The sequence below is a fragment of the Macadamia integrifolia genome, unplaced genomic scaffold (assembly GCF_013358625.1).
Source record: "Macadamia integrifolia cultivar HAES 741 unplaced genomic scaffold, SCU_Mint_v3 scaffold_15A, whole genome shotgun sequence".
Classification (NCBI taxonomy): Eukaryota; Viridiplantae; Streptophyta; class Magnoliopsida; order Proteales; family Proteaceae; genus Macadamia; species Macadamia integrifolia.
In genome coordinates this window covers 386,713-400,977 of record NW_024870627.1, presented here as the reverse complement: position 1 = coordinate 400,977, position 14,265 = coordinate 386,713, and the positions used below count along the sequence as shown (strand labels likewise).

Below are 14,265 nucleotides of genomic sequence, written 5' to 3'. Positions count from 1 at the left end.
AGAAGGCCATATCTTACAGTTTAGCCTACATATCCAACTAACTTTGATCAGGTTTTTAATGCCTTTAGCATCACCTGAGCCACTAAGAGGGACCAAAAAGAAGTTAGATACGTCAGAAACCTGGAAATTGACACAATCAAGCATACTAAGGCCATTAACAGCCTAGGGATTTAAGAGGAAGTTCCTTGCTGGTGTTGAATTCCAATCATAAAAGCTCAAACCATTGGATATTCTACAAAATCCCTTGTTTCTACAAAGGACCATTTCAACCCTGATTCCCGACCCTTAGTAAAAGAAAGAAAAAAAAAATGAAAAGATGATCATAAACCAAATCATCTAGTGTATCTGAAAGAAAATTAAAATAAAAAAATATATTCACCCAAGAAAATAAAAAAAACAACAAGGATTTTGCTTTCACATTCACAATAATTAGTAAAAGGAAAATATGATCATAAACTAAATCGTCTCAATCATTAGCAAAAAGGAAAATATGATCATAAACCAAACCTTCTCAATCATTAGCAAAATGGAAAATATGATCATAAACCAAACCTTCTCAATCATTACCAAAAAGGAAAATATGATCATAAACCAAACCTTCTCAATCATTAGCAAAAAGGAAAATATGATCATAAACCAAAGCTTCTCAATCATGAGCAAAATGGAAAATATGAGCATAAACCAAACCTTCTCAATCATTAGCAAAATGGAAAATATGATCATAAACCAAACCGTCTATGTTACATAATGAAAAAAAAAAAAAAGGTTTTGCTTTCACAGGGACATAAAGAGTTCCATGGCGTTTTAACTAGCACCTTTAAGCGAAGTTCCAAAACCTAGACCGATCAAGAAGCAATTCAAACAAACAGCAATAAGATGCCCAGGAACAGAACAGGAAAACCAAAACATTCTCTGCTCCTATTGAAAACCCACCCTTTTTTCCTTCCATAATACAAACATGACCCCGCTCAAGCTCACATATCAAAACAAAGACAACTACAAAGCAAAGTTATAGAGATTACCAAAGCAAACATTATAGTTTTACAGAGAAGCAGAGAAGAAAAAGAGATCAAAACCTAGTCAAAATTCCATACATTCCAAAGGAAGTTACAGAATTACAGAAATTTCTTTACAGAAAGAAAGAAAGAAGAAGAAGAAGAAGAAGAAGAAGAGGAAGAAGAAGAAAATCTGAAAAAATGGAAACCGAATTTCCATAATATTAAGAACATGCATACGAAGAAGAAAAAATTACATAAGAATCGAAATCTCACCTTAAATCAAGCTTCGATTCTAGTTCTTCAAACCTTGGAGTCGATCGTCTGATTTGGAAAGAGGGTAAACCCTAGATATGAAGTTTACAACCTGAAAAATAGAAACCGAACTTCAATAATCTTAATAAAACACAAATGTAGGCCAAGAATACAAAGAAGAGGGGAAATCTCACCTTCAATCAACTCGGTTTTAGGCAATCTTCTCAGATGCGAGCATCTATCATGGACAGAGGGTAAACGTGAGAAACCCTAAACACAAAAAAAGAAGAAGAAAAAGAGAAGGAAGAAAGAAGAAAAATAAGAAGAAGAAGAAGAAGATGAAGACGAAGACGAAGAGAAGAGGAAGAAGAATACTCGAGCTGAAGAAGACGAAGACGAGTAAGAAGAGGAAGCAAAGGAAGCAGAAGAAGAAGAAGAAGAAGAAGAAGAAGAAGAAGAAGAAGAAGAAGAAGAAGAAGAAGAAGAAGAAGACGATGGGATTTCTCACCTCCGTCGCTCTGTTTCAGGGAAAACCTCGATCGAGCTTCACCGTGAGAATCGCAGGACTCTGAAATTTTTGCTTCAGAGTGAATCCATGTTTTTTATAGCAACCCAATAAACCGTGACTCGATCCTGGATTAACCTATTGAGGTTAATCCGAATGAGTCATGGATTTTAGTTGAAATCCTTGATTCTATTGGCCACCACGACTCCGAATTGGCTTTTCACAAAAATGAGTCAAACGGTTTAAATTTAATGGGAAATTGATTCCCTGAAATCTGGTCCGATGGATAATTCAAACCAAACGCCCCCTTAGATGTTACGAGGAATCTAATTAATTAGATACTACCAGAAAGAGTTAATAGATTGATGAGGCACGAGTGTCACTCAGGTCATTTGGGGCTAGAATCGGGATCGGCTCTGAAATCAGTCCAATCCAACTGAGAATATTTTTGTAAAGTTTATCAATCCTGATTGGCCGATCTATTGACATTCCGAAGAATCCAAAATCAGGATTGATGTCAACTGATTATGATAAAGATTCAAAACACAGAATCAGGATTTGAATCAATCTCAGCCCATGGGATAGATCAGATTGAAATCGACCGGTACTGGCTGGAATAAAATATCAAACCTTAGCCGATTTTAATCTAGATCGTCTAATCCATGTCCGAATTTTGAAACCGCTCGAAGAGGGTTCTTCTGGCGAGCCTTGTTATGTGGATAAGTGGACCTTAGTGTCAATTTTGGAGAAAATAATGCTCCCTGATCGCATGGCCTTGCGTGAGAGCCAATGAAAGAATGATGACATTTTATTCCCTCTCATGTCTGGGTGTTGCTCTTGCATGAGAGCCAATGAAAGAATGGCGACATTTTATTCCCTCTTATGTCTGGGTGCAAGAGCAATTCCCTCTTATATCTGGGTGCAAGGGCAATACGATCAAGGAGCATTCTTTTTTCATCGTTTTTTTAATTTGTAATTTCATCCGTCTAAAATTGACAAGTGGTTTTCAATTAAAAAATTTTAGCAAATAACAAAATAGTGGGTAGAGAACAAAAAAAAATGGACAGCTGACATAGTGGGGAATATTGAATTGAAATTGACTCCAAAACACAAGACCAATCGAAGATCACTCCCTCAATATCCAATGATCGAAATAGTGCCTCCACATAGCCAAAATGGATGACTCCCTTAGCAAAAGTCTTCAATGCGGACCACCCTACAAAACTTCTGCAAAACGAAAAAGACAGCTACCTGGTCACCCTTGCATCAGACAATGTACACTAAATTACCACTCCACTCTATAAAATAAAAAATTTTATTCAAGTTGATGTTCTTGCTTACACTGTGATTGACACCATGCTGATGCAAGGGTCATGCGACCAAGCAGCAATTTCTTGAGAGAGAGAGAGAGACCACAATTATTGAGCTGTAGATGATGATTTTACATTTATGTTCCCCACTTCTATTATGGTTCCCTATTAGCATAATACGACACCAAGAACAGTATAGTGCAAGGGGACATGTATAGTTCAGCAAAGCTCAAACAATTCTGTGTTACAACAGCAGCAGCACTTATTCCATAAAACTCCAATAATTTTAAGTCCGAATGTAGTTTTAACAGAGAGCAAGGTGCTGTGTTTCGACTGCAGAAGTCTGAATGAATGTTTGTCTGCGTAGAACTGATGCACCACAAATATCTTTGAAGAGGCTGAAATCAAATGTTAAATAACATTTGATCCTCAATTGAAATCAAATGTTTAAATACAATCTAACTTTGTCATTCTCCGAGAGGAAGAGGTACTGCTCTGCAAGCAACCTCGACGTGTGCTTGCAGTACCATTTAGTTGGAATCATATGCTGAGGAAGCATATTCAGGTGTGAAACATAGAGACCATAAATTGTGTTCTTACTTCATAACTACCGTGGTTGTTCTGAATGAAGACCAAAAAGTTCTTCCTCAAGATACTACCATTGCAGCTTCTTACAGTGTATTTCCTCAAACGACTTGCTGCAATCTCACAAACAATGGTAAAGGAAAGTTACGTAAGCAGCTTACCAACAAGAGGGAAAATCATGTGAATTTTAAGCTCAATTGATGAAATTACCTGTTCGAGGACTCCCTTCTCCCTGCTTCAAGCAGCTTACCTACTATAAATTACACTGCAAAATAAAAAATTGATAGGACTGATCAAAAGCAATATTACTCTGCTGACAACTGCTTCGCAAGAGTCCGAAGGAAATGAGTAAGAGACTTCTTTGCCCTAGCCAATGCCATGTCAACTTCTCCCTCTTTTTCTTCACTTACTTGGCGCTCTTGCATAGAGTGTACTTGCCTTACAAGTTTGCGGAGCTCCTGGATGAGATTATCACCACAAAAAATAGCCAAAAAGTTATTGTATACAAAAATAAATAATAAAAGAGCTTAAAATCAAGATACAGAAACAAATACACAGCAAATATTTATAAAGCTGTTATACATGTAGCTATTTAGATATATTATAATGCGTTGTTTATTTATAAATGTGTTGGCTACATTGCCATACAGGTGCTAAGTAATGTTCGAAATTTCGGCAAAATTTTGCTGTAATTACTGAAATATTTTGGTTTTACAATGATTGTCAACATAAAAAGTGCAATGTTCAAAATTTTCACCAAACATTGTTGTTTTGGCAGGGGCGAAATGGCCTAAAAAACTAAAAGTTCAAAACTTGGTGTTAACTATCTATTGTTTAAGGAACAAGAATACTGAATCAACCTTATCAACACGTTCCAGTGTCTGATGGGATCCAAACTTACTGGACATGATTTTTTTTCAATAAGATAGTGGACATGATACAACATATGATGATGGGTCCAATTTCAGACCATTAGTAGTGAGATATGTAATTTTCCAGATTTTAAGTCATGTTTTTGTTTAAAACTGGCTGTAGTCCATGAACCGTAGAAAAGACGGAAAGCCCCATAAATGGTAGGGCTTATGATTGAGATAGGCCAAAAAATTTGACATGTGGCTCATCAAGATCATTCCCCATACATTCAATGGTTAAAATGACCAAATGAGGGGTCCACACAGCAGAAGTAGTCACTTCAGCAGGAATGCTTTCCAACTGCAGTTTACAATAGGAAAAGCAGTTGCCTACATTTTTCCTATTATTTTATATCAACTTCTATTGAATCGCCCAAACATGGTAAGCATCAATTAGAATACGACCATAAATTCTTTATGCATAAGAACCATAGCAATTATATAGATAATTTCCACATATTTAAACTGTAGATTTTACCAAATATGGGCTAGAATGAGACTCGTTCAGGTCATGCTGAATATTCGCAGACTAGTTTCAGACCAGACCAAGCCCAAATGTGTTCTTTAATGGCTGGGCCTGGGCCTGGGCCAGGAGGCCTACCTCAGCTGGCAAAACTCAATCCAGTTACACCACTGACCTAACTGAAACAATAGATGAGAGTAAAACGCTGAAAATTTGGAGTAGAATTCAAAGTTTAAGGTGGGTCCAGCAAGTCCAGAACATACACATCAATAGAGGAAAAAAAATCATGTAAGATATTCCTAAAAACCAGTTCGGCATACAGAGTGCCATGACTAAATAATGACAGCTTACATTTGAAGGAGGATCACGTAAGTTCTAAAACAAAATTGAATATTTTTGTACATGTAAGTTCAATAAAATCAAATAAAACTAAGAGCATCTAACTTGTCCTCCTCAGTCATGCTTCTGATCTAAATATGGGAATAAATGAAAAACACCAATAAACCAACAGGCTTTTAACCGTAGATTTACACATGCCGTAAAGAGATTCTATCTTTAGAATGATTACTGGCACTGTTTGGCTCATTTATTTCAGTTTCAGTGGAGTTTGATATACATAAATAGATTAACCTTTTAACAGAAACCTTGCCCCCCACAAATAAGATCAAACATATGAATGATGGAACAAACCAGCCTCAAACTTGAAGTATTGTAGTTGATTTTGGATTCTCCAATGGACACAGCCCACAAAATTGGATTAATAATTCAGCAATAGCATAGAAACTTATGACTGAAAAAGGAAAAATTTGAGCCACTTCAAGGGTTCCTACCTCCATAATCAACTTTAAGGTGACCTCCCAAAATACACCTTCTTTCACTTTAAAAAAACTCACATGCTAAACCTATATATGAGCTACATTTTCCACACCAAAAACAGAGGTTGGAAACTATATTACCCCTGCTAACCAATAGGACAAACTTTCTCAAGCAAAGATCTGATGGTGCATTGAATTGGGGAAATGTGAAGTAGATCGCAGGAACAAGGCCCAAAACCAGTTCAGACAGGTTGTGGGATGCAACTGCTGTGGGAGGCAGCCTGGTCTGGTGTGGCTTGGTTCTTGGTTCTTGATTGGCTCACTCAAGGATAGCCTGCATGTACAAGAAATAAAGATCATTCAAGATTTGTGGGCCCCATTCTGACCATAACATGGGGAAATTTTCGGAGCTGATTGATGACTTGTGTGAGGATGAATTAGTGGGAGAGTTCTATATTATTTTGGATTCAGTTACCATTTTCGTGGAGGTGATTTTTAGGGGATTATTTCCAGATCTTATGGGCCCCACGGAGAGCTATATGAGATCAATTTGAAGACTAATTGGCAACTGCTGGATCCTTGCTTCACAAGGAATCGATTTGGTTATCTTATTTACATTTTTAGATTTGTTTCTTCCTTATTTTTTTGTAATAGATGATAGGCTAGTTTCCAATTAAGAATGGATTTTATTTTGATTTAGATTTGTAATAGGAAGGTTTTTGTTCAGTCAATTAGGTTGTAATTGATGATCAATTCTATAAATAAAAAAGATAAGGCTGATCTGCAGCGAACGAATTGATGAAGAAACAAAGAGACTTGGATTATTCCAATTGCTGTGAGGTGAGAGACCTCGTGGGTGAGATGCCCTAGGGAAGAGTGAGATACTCGACCCAACCTATCCCCCTTCCCCATCTATCTTCTTCCTCTCCTCTACTTCTTCTGTTTATTATATAATTCTTGTTACTAGTTCCTGCGACACCATCAAATCTAAATTTCTGGACAACAAGATTCTTAGAGGTTCTATCAGTTACTGGAATATCGATCCTACTGTAGGGTTGGTTCTTACCTGGGACCCACTCCTACATTAAATTATTAAAATGGTATACACAAACACTTCAAATGGTCCTTGGTCATTTCTTGACTGCATTCAACCTTTTCCATGTCATAATGGTTCCCCGTAGTTTGATCCAACTGGGCAACCTGTTTTCCTTGGAATTAATATTAATGGGATTTTCTTATTGACACCCCTCAAAGTATTAAACAATGTGTAACCTTACTTTTTGGCCCTTTTAATATCGCACTCATTCACACATCTTTTTCCAATGAGGGTAAATACTATCACTTCACATGTGTACTTGAAAAAGGTGCATGACAATGACAGCTTTTATTTTTATTCTTTTTTTGGGGGTGGGGGGTGAAATGAAAGCTTTTGACAATGACATAATGAATTGAAAATCCTTTTATACCCATAACATAAGGAACTTGTGGGAATAAGAAAAGGGAGTGCTCCTGCATCTCCTAGAATCATCTTTGTATCCATAATTAAGCCCATCTAGAGGCCACAGAGGCTGGAAAAATCCCGATTTACAATAACATCCAGAATGCCGGTCCATTTGATCCACTACCACACCATAAATCTTACAGATTGAAAGGTTACAACCTTTGCATGTGTCAGAGTTTGAAGAAGCAATTAGCACAAAGATTATAATTCCCATTACCCATTCTTTATGCAAGTTTTATACATTTGTTGCAGTAAATTATGCATGTATGGACAATTGACCATACCACATCTTATCCTGGATTAATTAATTTTAGTTATTCTAAAATGACAGAAGGTGGTGGTTTGTCTGGTAAACTCTAGCAGTAAATCTTATCAAAAACTTCGCAAACATATAATCAGAAATTTGAAGTATAAAGAAATCAAAAGAAAGCATACACAGAATAATATAACATGCAAATTTAGAAGGGAAAAAAAAAATTTTGCTCATTTTGATACAAGAGTAAGTAACAATATCCTCTTCTTTTCTGTTCTAGAACAATGCAAAAGGATCAAAATATAGAACAAAGTAATGTTCGAGGAAGAACCACTGGTAAAAATCTTCTACGGATTATTTTGAACTTAAAGTCATAATTCATTTGGTTACCTGACGGTCAAATTCAACACTGTGAACTGAATAAACTTCATTTGTGATGTCAGAGTCCTTCTCAATGAGGCCTTCGAACCATCTGGTTGCAACATCAATATAACTGGAGCACCCCTGCATGCAATATTCAATGTGAATACTCTAAATCTTCTCTGGATGATATCATCCGAAAAACTTTACAAAGTTCCCAATTTTGAGGTAATTGGTTACTGAATAAATTTTAGCATAATCATATATTTAACAATAGTAATTTACCTCCTCTTCCTCCTCAAATTTAGTTTCTTCCCACTCTTCCTCATCCTCCTCTTCAACAATCAATGACCTTGTACCAGATAAAGCCTGCAGCTTACTCTGGTCACCATCTTTCGAGGCTTGGATTAAAGCATCCATCAATTCAGGTTGCACGTTTCGTAATTGTCTCCCTAACATGCATTGCAATACTTATATTGGGGTTAAACGTATAAAGAACTAAAATAAAAGGAAGCCATGTAAAATTCTTGAAAATACATTCTCTTATGATACTTAATAAAGGTTCTGAAGACAAACCAAAGGGGAAATATTCAAAATGTCGATCCAGTGACAGGAATAAGATGGATACATGGGCAGAAAGGTCAGATTAAATTAGGAAACATAATTCTCTATATAGGTGCATCTCATCCATGTTAAGCCAAAAAAATCCAAAATCTAGGAAAAGAAAGCTGTATCTTTTCTTTAAAAAATAAAAATAAAAAAGCAATATCTTTAGTCATTTGGAAAACAAACCTATCACCTTCTGCAAACAAAATATTGAATAGAAGTCTCAGTCATAATTGTCATGGTGAGCAAGCCATCGCCGTGGCCAACCGCCTTGACACTAGGCAACACCTTTGTGAGGCAATGGCACCAAAGACCAGCGCCACCATCCCAAGCCATATTTCCATGTATTTGTCATTTTATAAGTGTAGATTTGCCCTTCCTAGACCCTGTAGTAGCGGGAGCCTCATGCACTGGGTTGCTCTTTTTTACATATGTTCTTAATTTTGGGAAACAAAGATCAAAATACAAAACAAAGGGGGAAGTGAAAGGAATTTATAGGAAAATATAAGGGATTGAGCGTAGAGAAAAGAAATCATTAAAATTTACAAAATTTGGAGGGCAAGATCATTAGTTTTGGGTCTGGGCTCCTTCGCACACTGGGAACAGGTTGGACCTCAAGGGGTGCCTTGTCACCAAGAATTTGCCTCAAGAACTCTGGTCGTGCTCAACAAGTTAAAAGTCCAAGGCAGTTTCCGGACATAAAATAGTTAATCATAAGAAAACACAAAGTAGCTTCTTTTATCTAAAGAAAACAATATATAACTGAGATATGTTAACTGAAAATGAGGAAGAAGCCAGATTTAGGATAAATGTCAGCATCATATTCCATGGAGTTTGTAGTAGCAGCAACACTTCTGAGTTCTCTTTTCATCTTTTCCATTGAACATTTCTTTAGCATTGCAACCAGCAGCTAACATGATTGATAAAAATCCAACATTTTCCATGTGACAAAGATGACATTAGATCATTAGCTATACCTAGTTCATATGAAACTATTCACATGGTATCTGATCGTTTAGTCTAATACAGGGTTTTTACTAGTGAATAAAAAGGATGTACCCAGTGCATGAGGCTCCCGCCACTGCGGGACTAACTAATTTCTACTAAATTAATAAAATTCCAATTATAATGTACTGAAGGGGAGAAAACTTACCATCTAAAGTACCTAGATCCACAAGAGTCCTTCCCTATGGAAAGGAATTTATCTGGGTAAAATGTTCTCTCCTTTTACCTCTGACAATATTTTGAGAGAAGATCTGCTGTGCTAGTTGTTTTGTTTAGCATCAAATTCATTGGGGGAAAAGGGGGGGGGGGGGGAACCTATAATATGTAAAGTCTGGTGGCCAGATATTTCAACTTGTAGAAGAACGCAACAAGTGCTCCAAAAGCATGTATCTCCATGGATAAGGCAGTCCACTGCAACTTAGAAATCAAACAGCGCTAATTTCTCTCACCTCAATAAGTTGTCTATGGAATGCCTGTGGTAGAATAAGTAGAACATAGTCTGTCATTTGAGGTTTTTCTGCAACCACTATGCAGGGTTGGCCTAATTAGTCCTTAAAAATAAAACTAAGCCAACAGAAGTGTTGACGGTACGATGTATTGTATTCCGTCGCTTGCATAAGTAGACTGATTCTGAAGGGCCGATAAGAGGCTCCAACATTCCAATTCTCAAAGAAAATCTGGTTTACTGCATTGTCCTCAACCAGTATTTTATTTATTTGCTATAAGAATAACAAAAAATCAATATTTTGGTAAAACCAATTCTGCACAGCTTGAATTATTCTTGTCCATATATACTTCAACCAGAGTGCAAGTATTCTAAATCAGCTGAGGATGAGGTTTTTCATATACCAGACAATGCATTTGTCCTAATAAAGTATTCAGATAACCATCATATTTCTGTAAAGCAGCTGCAATTGCTCTTGGGAAGCACAACTTTGACAAAGCTTGAGCTGAATTATTTTAGTGGATAAACAAAAGAAGGGAGCAAATGCTCTAGGTTTCTCTTCAGCAAATCACATAATGCTCCAGATACATTGTCGATAGACCACTGAGGCCACCAATACTTTTACTAGGATTCCCTAAATCAGACACTCCACAGAACTTGACAACCATACCCACACAATGCATGTAGATGTAAACTTATACAATTCTTTTATATTATTTAATATTTAATAAATAACATAAATGTATAGAAATAAAATCATGTGATGCTGGAGCTGAGACACATGCTTATGCATTCTTGTTCAAAGTAAAACATATACTTTTTTGTTAGATCAAACAACAAGAAAATATGAAAATAAAGAGACAATAGATCAGCACGACATTGAGATTTAACGAGGTTCACACACTAGGGTGGTGTGCTACGTCCTCGGGCAAAGAAGAAGATGTTTTACTATGCAAAAGAGAGATTACACCCAAGCAGCGGTGAAAAAACTCGCCCTAAAACCCTAGCTCGAAAAATTGCCCAATATACAATGACTTTCTCAACAAGCAACAGTACATTATATACTCCAAGTCGCAGGTCAACCCATCGGGTCGTGGTCGATCCGGTCAAACCACCCCCGCACCCCCATACGAGATCTATGATGGAAACAGAGGGGTTGGGCCGATCAACCCCTTTGCTTCCATCACAGATCTTAGAAAACTTCCCATTCGAGTCGCCACCAAAATATGTCGGAGCAGGTCAATCTTCAAAACAGGTCAAGAATTCAAGACAAACTTGAACACTTTTTCTCACTCGTGTAACGCTGATACATCATAAGTATGAAAGAATAATGTATTCCGATGACATGATTCTACCAAAAAAAAAAAGATGACATGATTGATTTATTTATTTATTTATGCTACTTACCAAAAGAAGAAGAAGAAGAAGAAGAAAAAAAAATTCATTTATTACTACATAGTTCAGCATTGTCGTGGACAGTTTTCTCTCTCTTTTATTTCCATCCATCACCACCCCAAAGTTTTCAGTAACCCAGATCTCACCAGGTGTATAATTTGACCACCTTTCCTCATCGGAAGCAAATAGTCATGCATAAATACCACATCATTAGCAGTCATAAGATAGCGAATAAGAAACGAGTTTCTTCCATTAACCACACAACCTAGTAAAGAAAGCATATGATTTCATTTCAATACGCAGGAACTAGCTCACAAACCTATATAGTTGAACTGTCTTCGTTTTCCTTCCCGGACATCGGGCCCAAACCTCTGGGGGAAAAAGGAGGGAATAACCTAACCGTCAGAAAAAGAGTCTCACAAAACATCAAATTATATAAAAGAGACAGAAGAATTAGGGCATACAGGACCTTGACTAACATGAGGGCATCGAAAACCTCTCGGTCGAGCGAGGCCACTCTGCATTCCCCAAAATATGAACAAGAACAGGTAAATGTAAATAATTCTATTCCGAAATGGAAAGCACCGAACCACTAATAGAAGACTAACCAACGAGATGGATACCTTAAAATTTGTTTGATTTGAGGAGTAGAGAAGGTAGCGAGTTCCATCCCCCATCGAACGGCACGGCGAGCCTCTCGCTTCTTCTCGTTGCGGCTCTTCTGATTCAGGTAATCCGACTCACTCTGGCCTTCTTGGAGATCATCTGTTTCTCCAGCTTCCGGCAACCGCAAGCCCTGCGATCGCAAACCAAAGTCCCGACGAGAGGAAGGAAGTGTGGCATAGAAGAGCTTGTTCTTCTGCTGCTGCTGCAGAAGACTGAGTCTGAAAGGGGATAAGGGAGGGAGGATGAGATGTCGAAGCATATCGCCGGAGCAACGGTAGTAGTGCCGCTGTAGTCTAACAAACGGCCAGTGCTTCAAACTCAATGGCCGGAGTACCTGAACCATCTTCTCTCCTGAGTCTTCCCTGCGATAAGCCTGTGATATAATCTTCGTTCGATAGGGTTGACGGGGCCCAAAGCCCAAACCATATACACTAGACTTGGGCCTGGGCTGCCAGGGACAACGATGCAAAGTTGGACTTGGGTTTAGAGTAAAAACTGAAGACTCTCCCTCTCTCTAGAGCATTGTTGCAAAACTCATTTGGCATATCAACCGGGTCACTCCTGGTGAAAACCGAGTCCTTTTAAAATATAAACCATAAATTTACCAAAGAAAAAAAAATTATAATTACTACCAACATTTCCTTTGGCATTTTTAATCTATCTCTATTTTTTTTTTTTGGCTACTCTATCCTACAAAGCACCGTTGGTCACTGGCCAGCCTACTGGGTGCTAATAGGCCAATGGCCACCTACCCACACACACACATGCATACAACATTATTCTTCTTTCTCTTTAGTAAGCAGGGGTAAGTTCTACATCTCCGACCAAACTCTTAAACCATTTTCTCCCTCATCTCATCTCTCAGATCCCAAAACGCTGCCTCCACTCTCCCTTTCTCTATCTAAAATATATCTGCTAAAATATTTAGGAGTGTCAAGCGGTTGGTTGGCTCGGTTAGGTTCATAGAGATTGTACAAGGAAGCCTTCATCCTAACGGCAATTGGCTCATTGGGAAAATCAATGTCTAATACAATCTCAAGCCTTGGCCTACTCCAATCCAATTGAACAGCACTATAATTAGAGAACAACTTCTTGTTATCATGTCACTGAAATTTATTTTCGTAAAGCTAAAATGTAGTTAAATATTTGTGGATTCCTTACTCTTTTTTATTCTAGGATCCCCTACTGACAGTCACACATGTCAAATTTCAATTCAATCAGAGTTGGCGATGTAGAAAAACTCAATGTAACTCAGTCTTATCTCAACTAAATGAGTTCGATGGCTATATGGATTCTTTTTCTTTAGCCACTTATTTTCAAAGTCATGTTGCTAATCGTCCAAACTTATTTGTCTTTCCACATCACTTTTTTCTTAGTCATTTTAAGCCTTGTACTCTTATAGTTTTAGGTACTTGATCTGAATCAAATTGCCCCTCCATATAGGAGCACTCAAAAACCTCCGTTGCACATCTCTATACCACCTCAAATGGAATTTTTACAACTTATAATGTATCAAGATTACTCATAAATTAGCACTTATTCATCCATTCCTTTCTACCAAAAAAAAAAAATCCATTCCCTATTTTATTCTTTTTAGTTTTACCATTCATCCATATAAATATCATCATTCCAGCTTAACTAAATATATTTATATATATATATATATATATATTTTGTTTCTTCATTCCTAGCATTCAATTTCATACATCGTTGTTGGCCATATTGTAAAAGAAATCATAAAAAAAAAAATCAAAATTACAATTAGGGTGCATGTGACCAAAGGGGTGCATACTGCATAGATAGACATGGGGAGTGTGCCATTTCATTGAAAGGTAAATGGTTGAGTTTAAGGATGAATTATGAAACGTGGCCAATACAGAGACCTTTTTCTATATATCTAAAAGGTAGAGGTCGCCACAACAATTTTCCATGTGACAATGGAACCAAGTTTGAAATGTTTGTCACCCCAACAACAATATTTTGTTATTTTGAGGCTTGAACTAGAGACTTTTAGTTGAGCATGGGCTTTATGTGCACCACAGTGCACCAATTGTGTTAGGCAGTACTTCTTCTTCTTCTCTTTGTTATGTTTATCACATCCTTAGAAATCCAAATTTGGTTTTAGTTGTTTCTTCTCTATGGTGTGGAATAAGGTTTAAAACTCGAAATTTGATGTGAGATGAGTTTCCATCGGT

At 37.2% G+C, this 14,265-nt stretch overlaps 1 protein-coding gene and 1 long non-coding RNA gene across 3 annotated transcripts; both read right to left on the bottom strand.

Moving 5' to 3' along the window:
- Nucleotides 1-1,284: 1,284 nt before the first annotated feature.
- LOC122070944 lies at nt 1,285-1,872 on the bottom strand. Its single transcript, XR_006138020.1, has 3 exons — nt 1,759-1,872; nt 1,445-1,488; nt 1,285-1,362 (listed from the first exon to the last, which is right to left on the bottom strand). It is a non-coding gene; the product is annotated as an uncharacterized LOC122070944 (long non-coding RNA).
- Nucleotides 1,873-2,798: 926 nt separating this feature from the next.
- On the bottom strand, nt 2,799-12,449 carry LOC122070942. Of its 2 annotated transcripts, none has more exons than XM_042635191.1 (8): nt 12,028-12,449; nt 11,874-11,922; nt 11,724-11,775; nt 8,239-8,405; nt 7,984-8,097; nt 3,861-4,108; nt 3,097-3,778; nt 2,799-2,982 (listed from the first exon to the last, which is right to left on the bottom strand). In XM_042635191.1, exons 1-6 carry the CDS (start codon nt 12,411-12,413, stop codon nt 3,956-3,958), a joined length of 921 nt encoding a protein of 306 aa, XP_042491125.1. In that variant the 5' UTR covers nt 12,414-12,449; the 3' UTR covers nt 2,799-2,982; nt 3,097-3,778; nt 3,861-3,955. The 2 variants fall into 2 exon arrangements, with proteins under 2 accessions (XP_042491125.1, XP_042491126.1); XM_042635192.1 differs by having other exon boundaries at nt 3,097-3,763.
- Nucleotides 12,450-14,265: the final 1,816 nt, after the last annotated feature.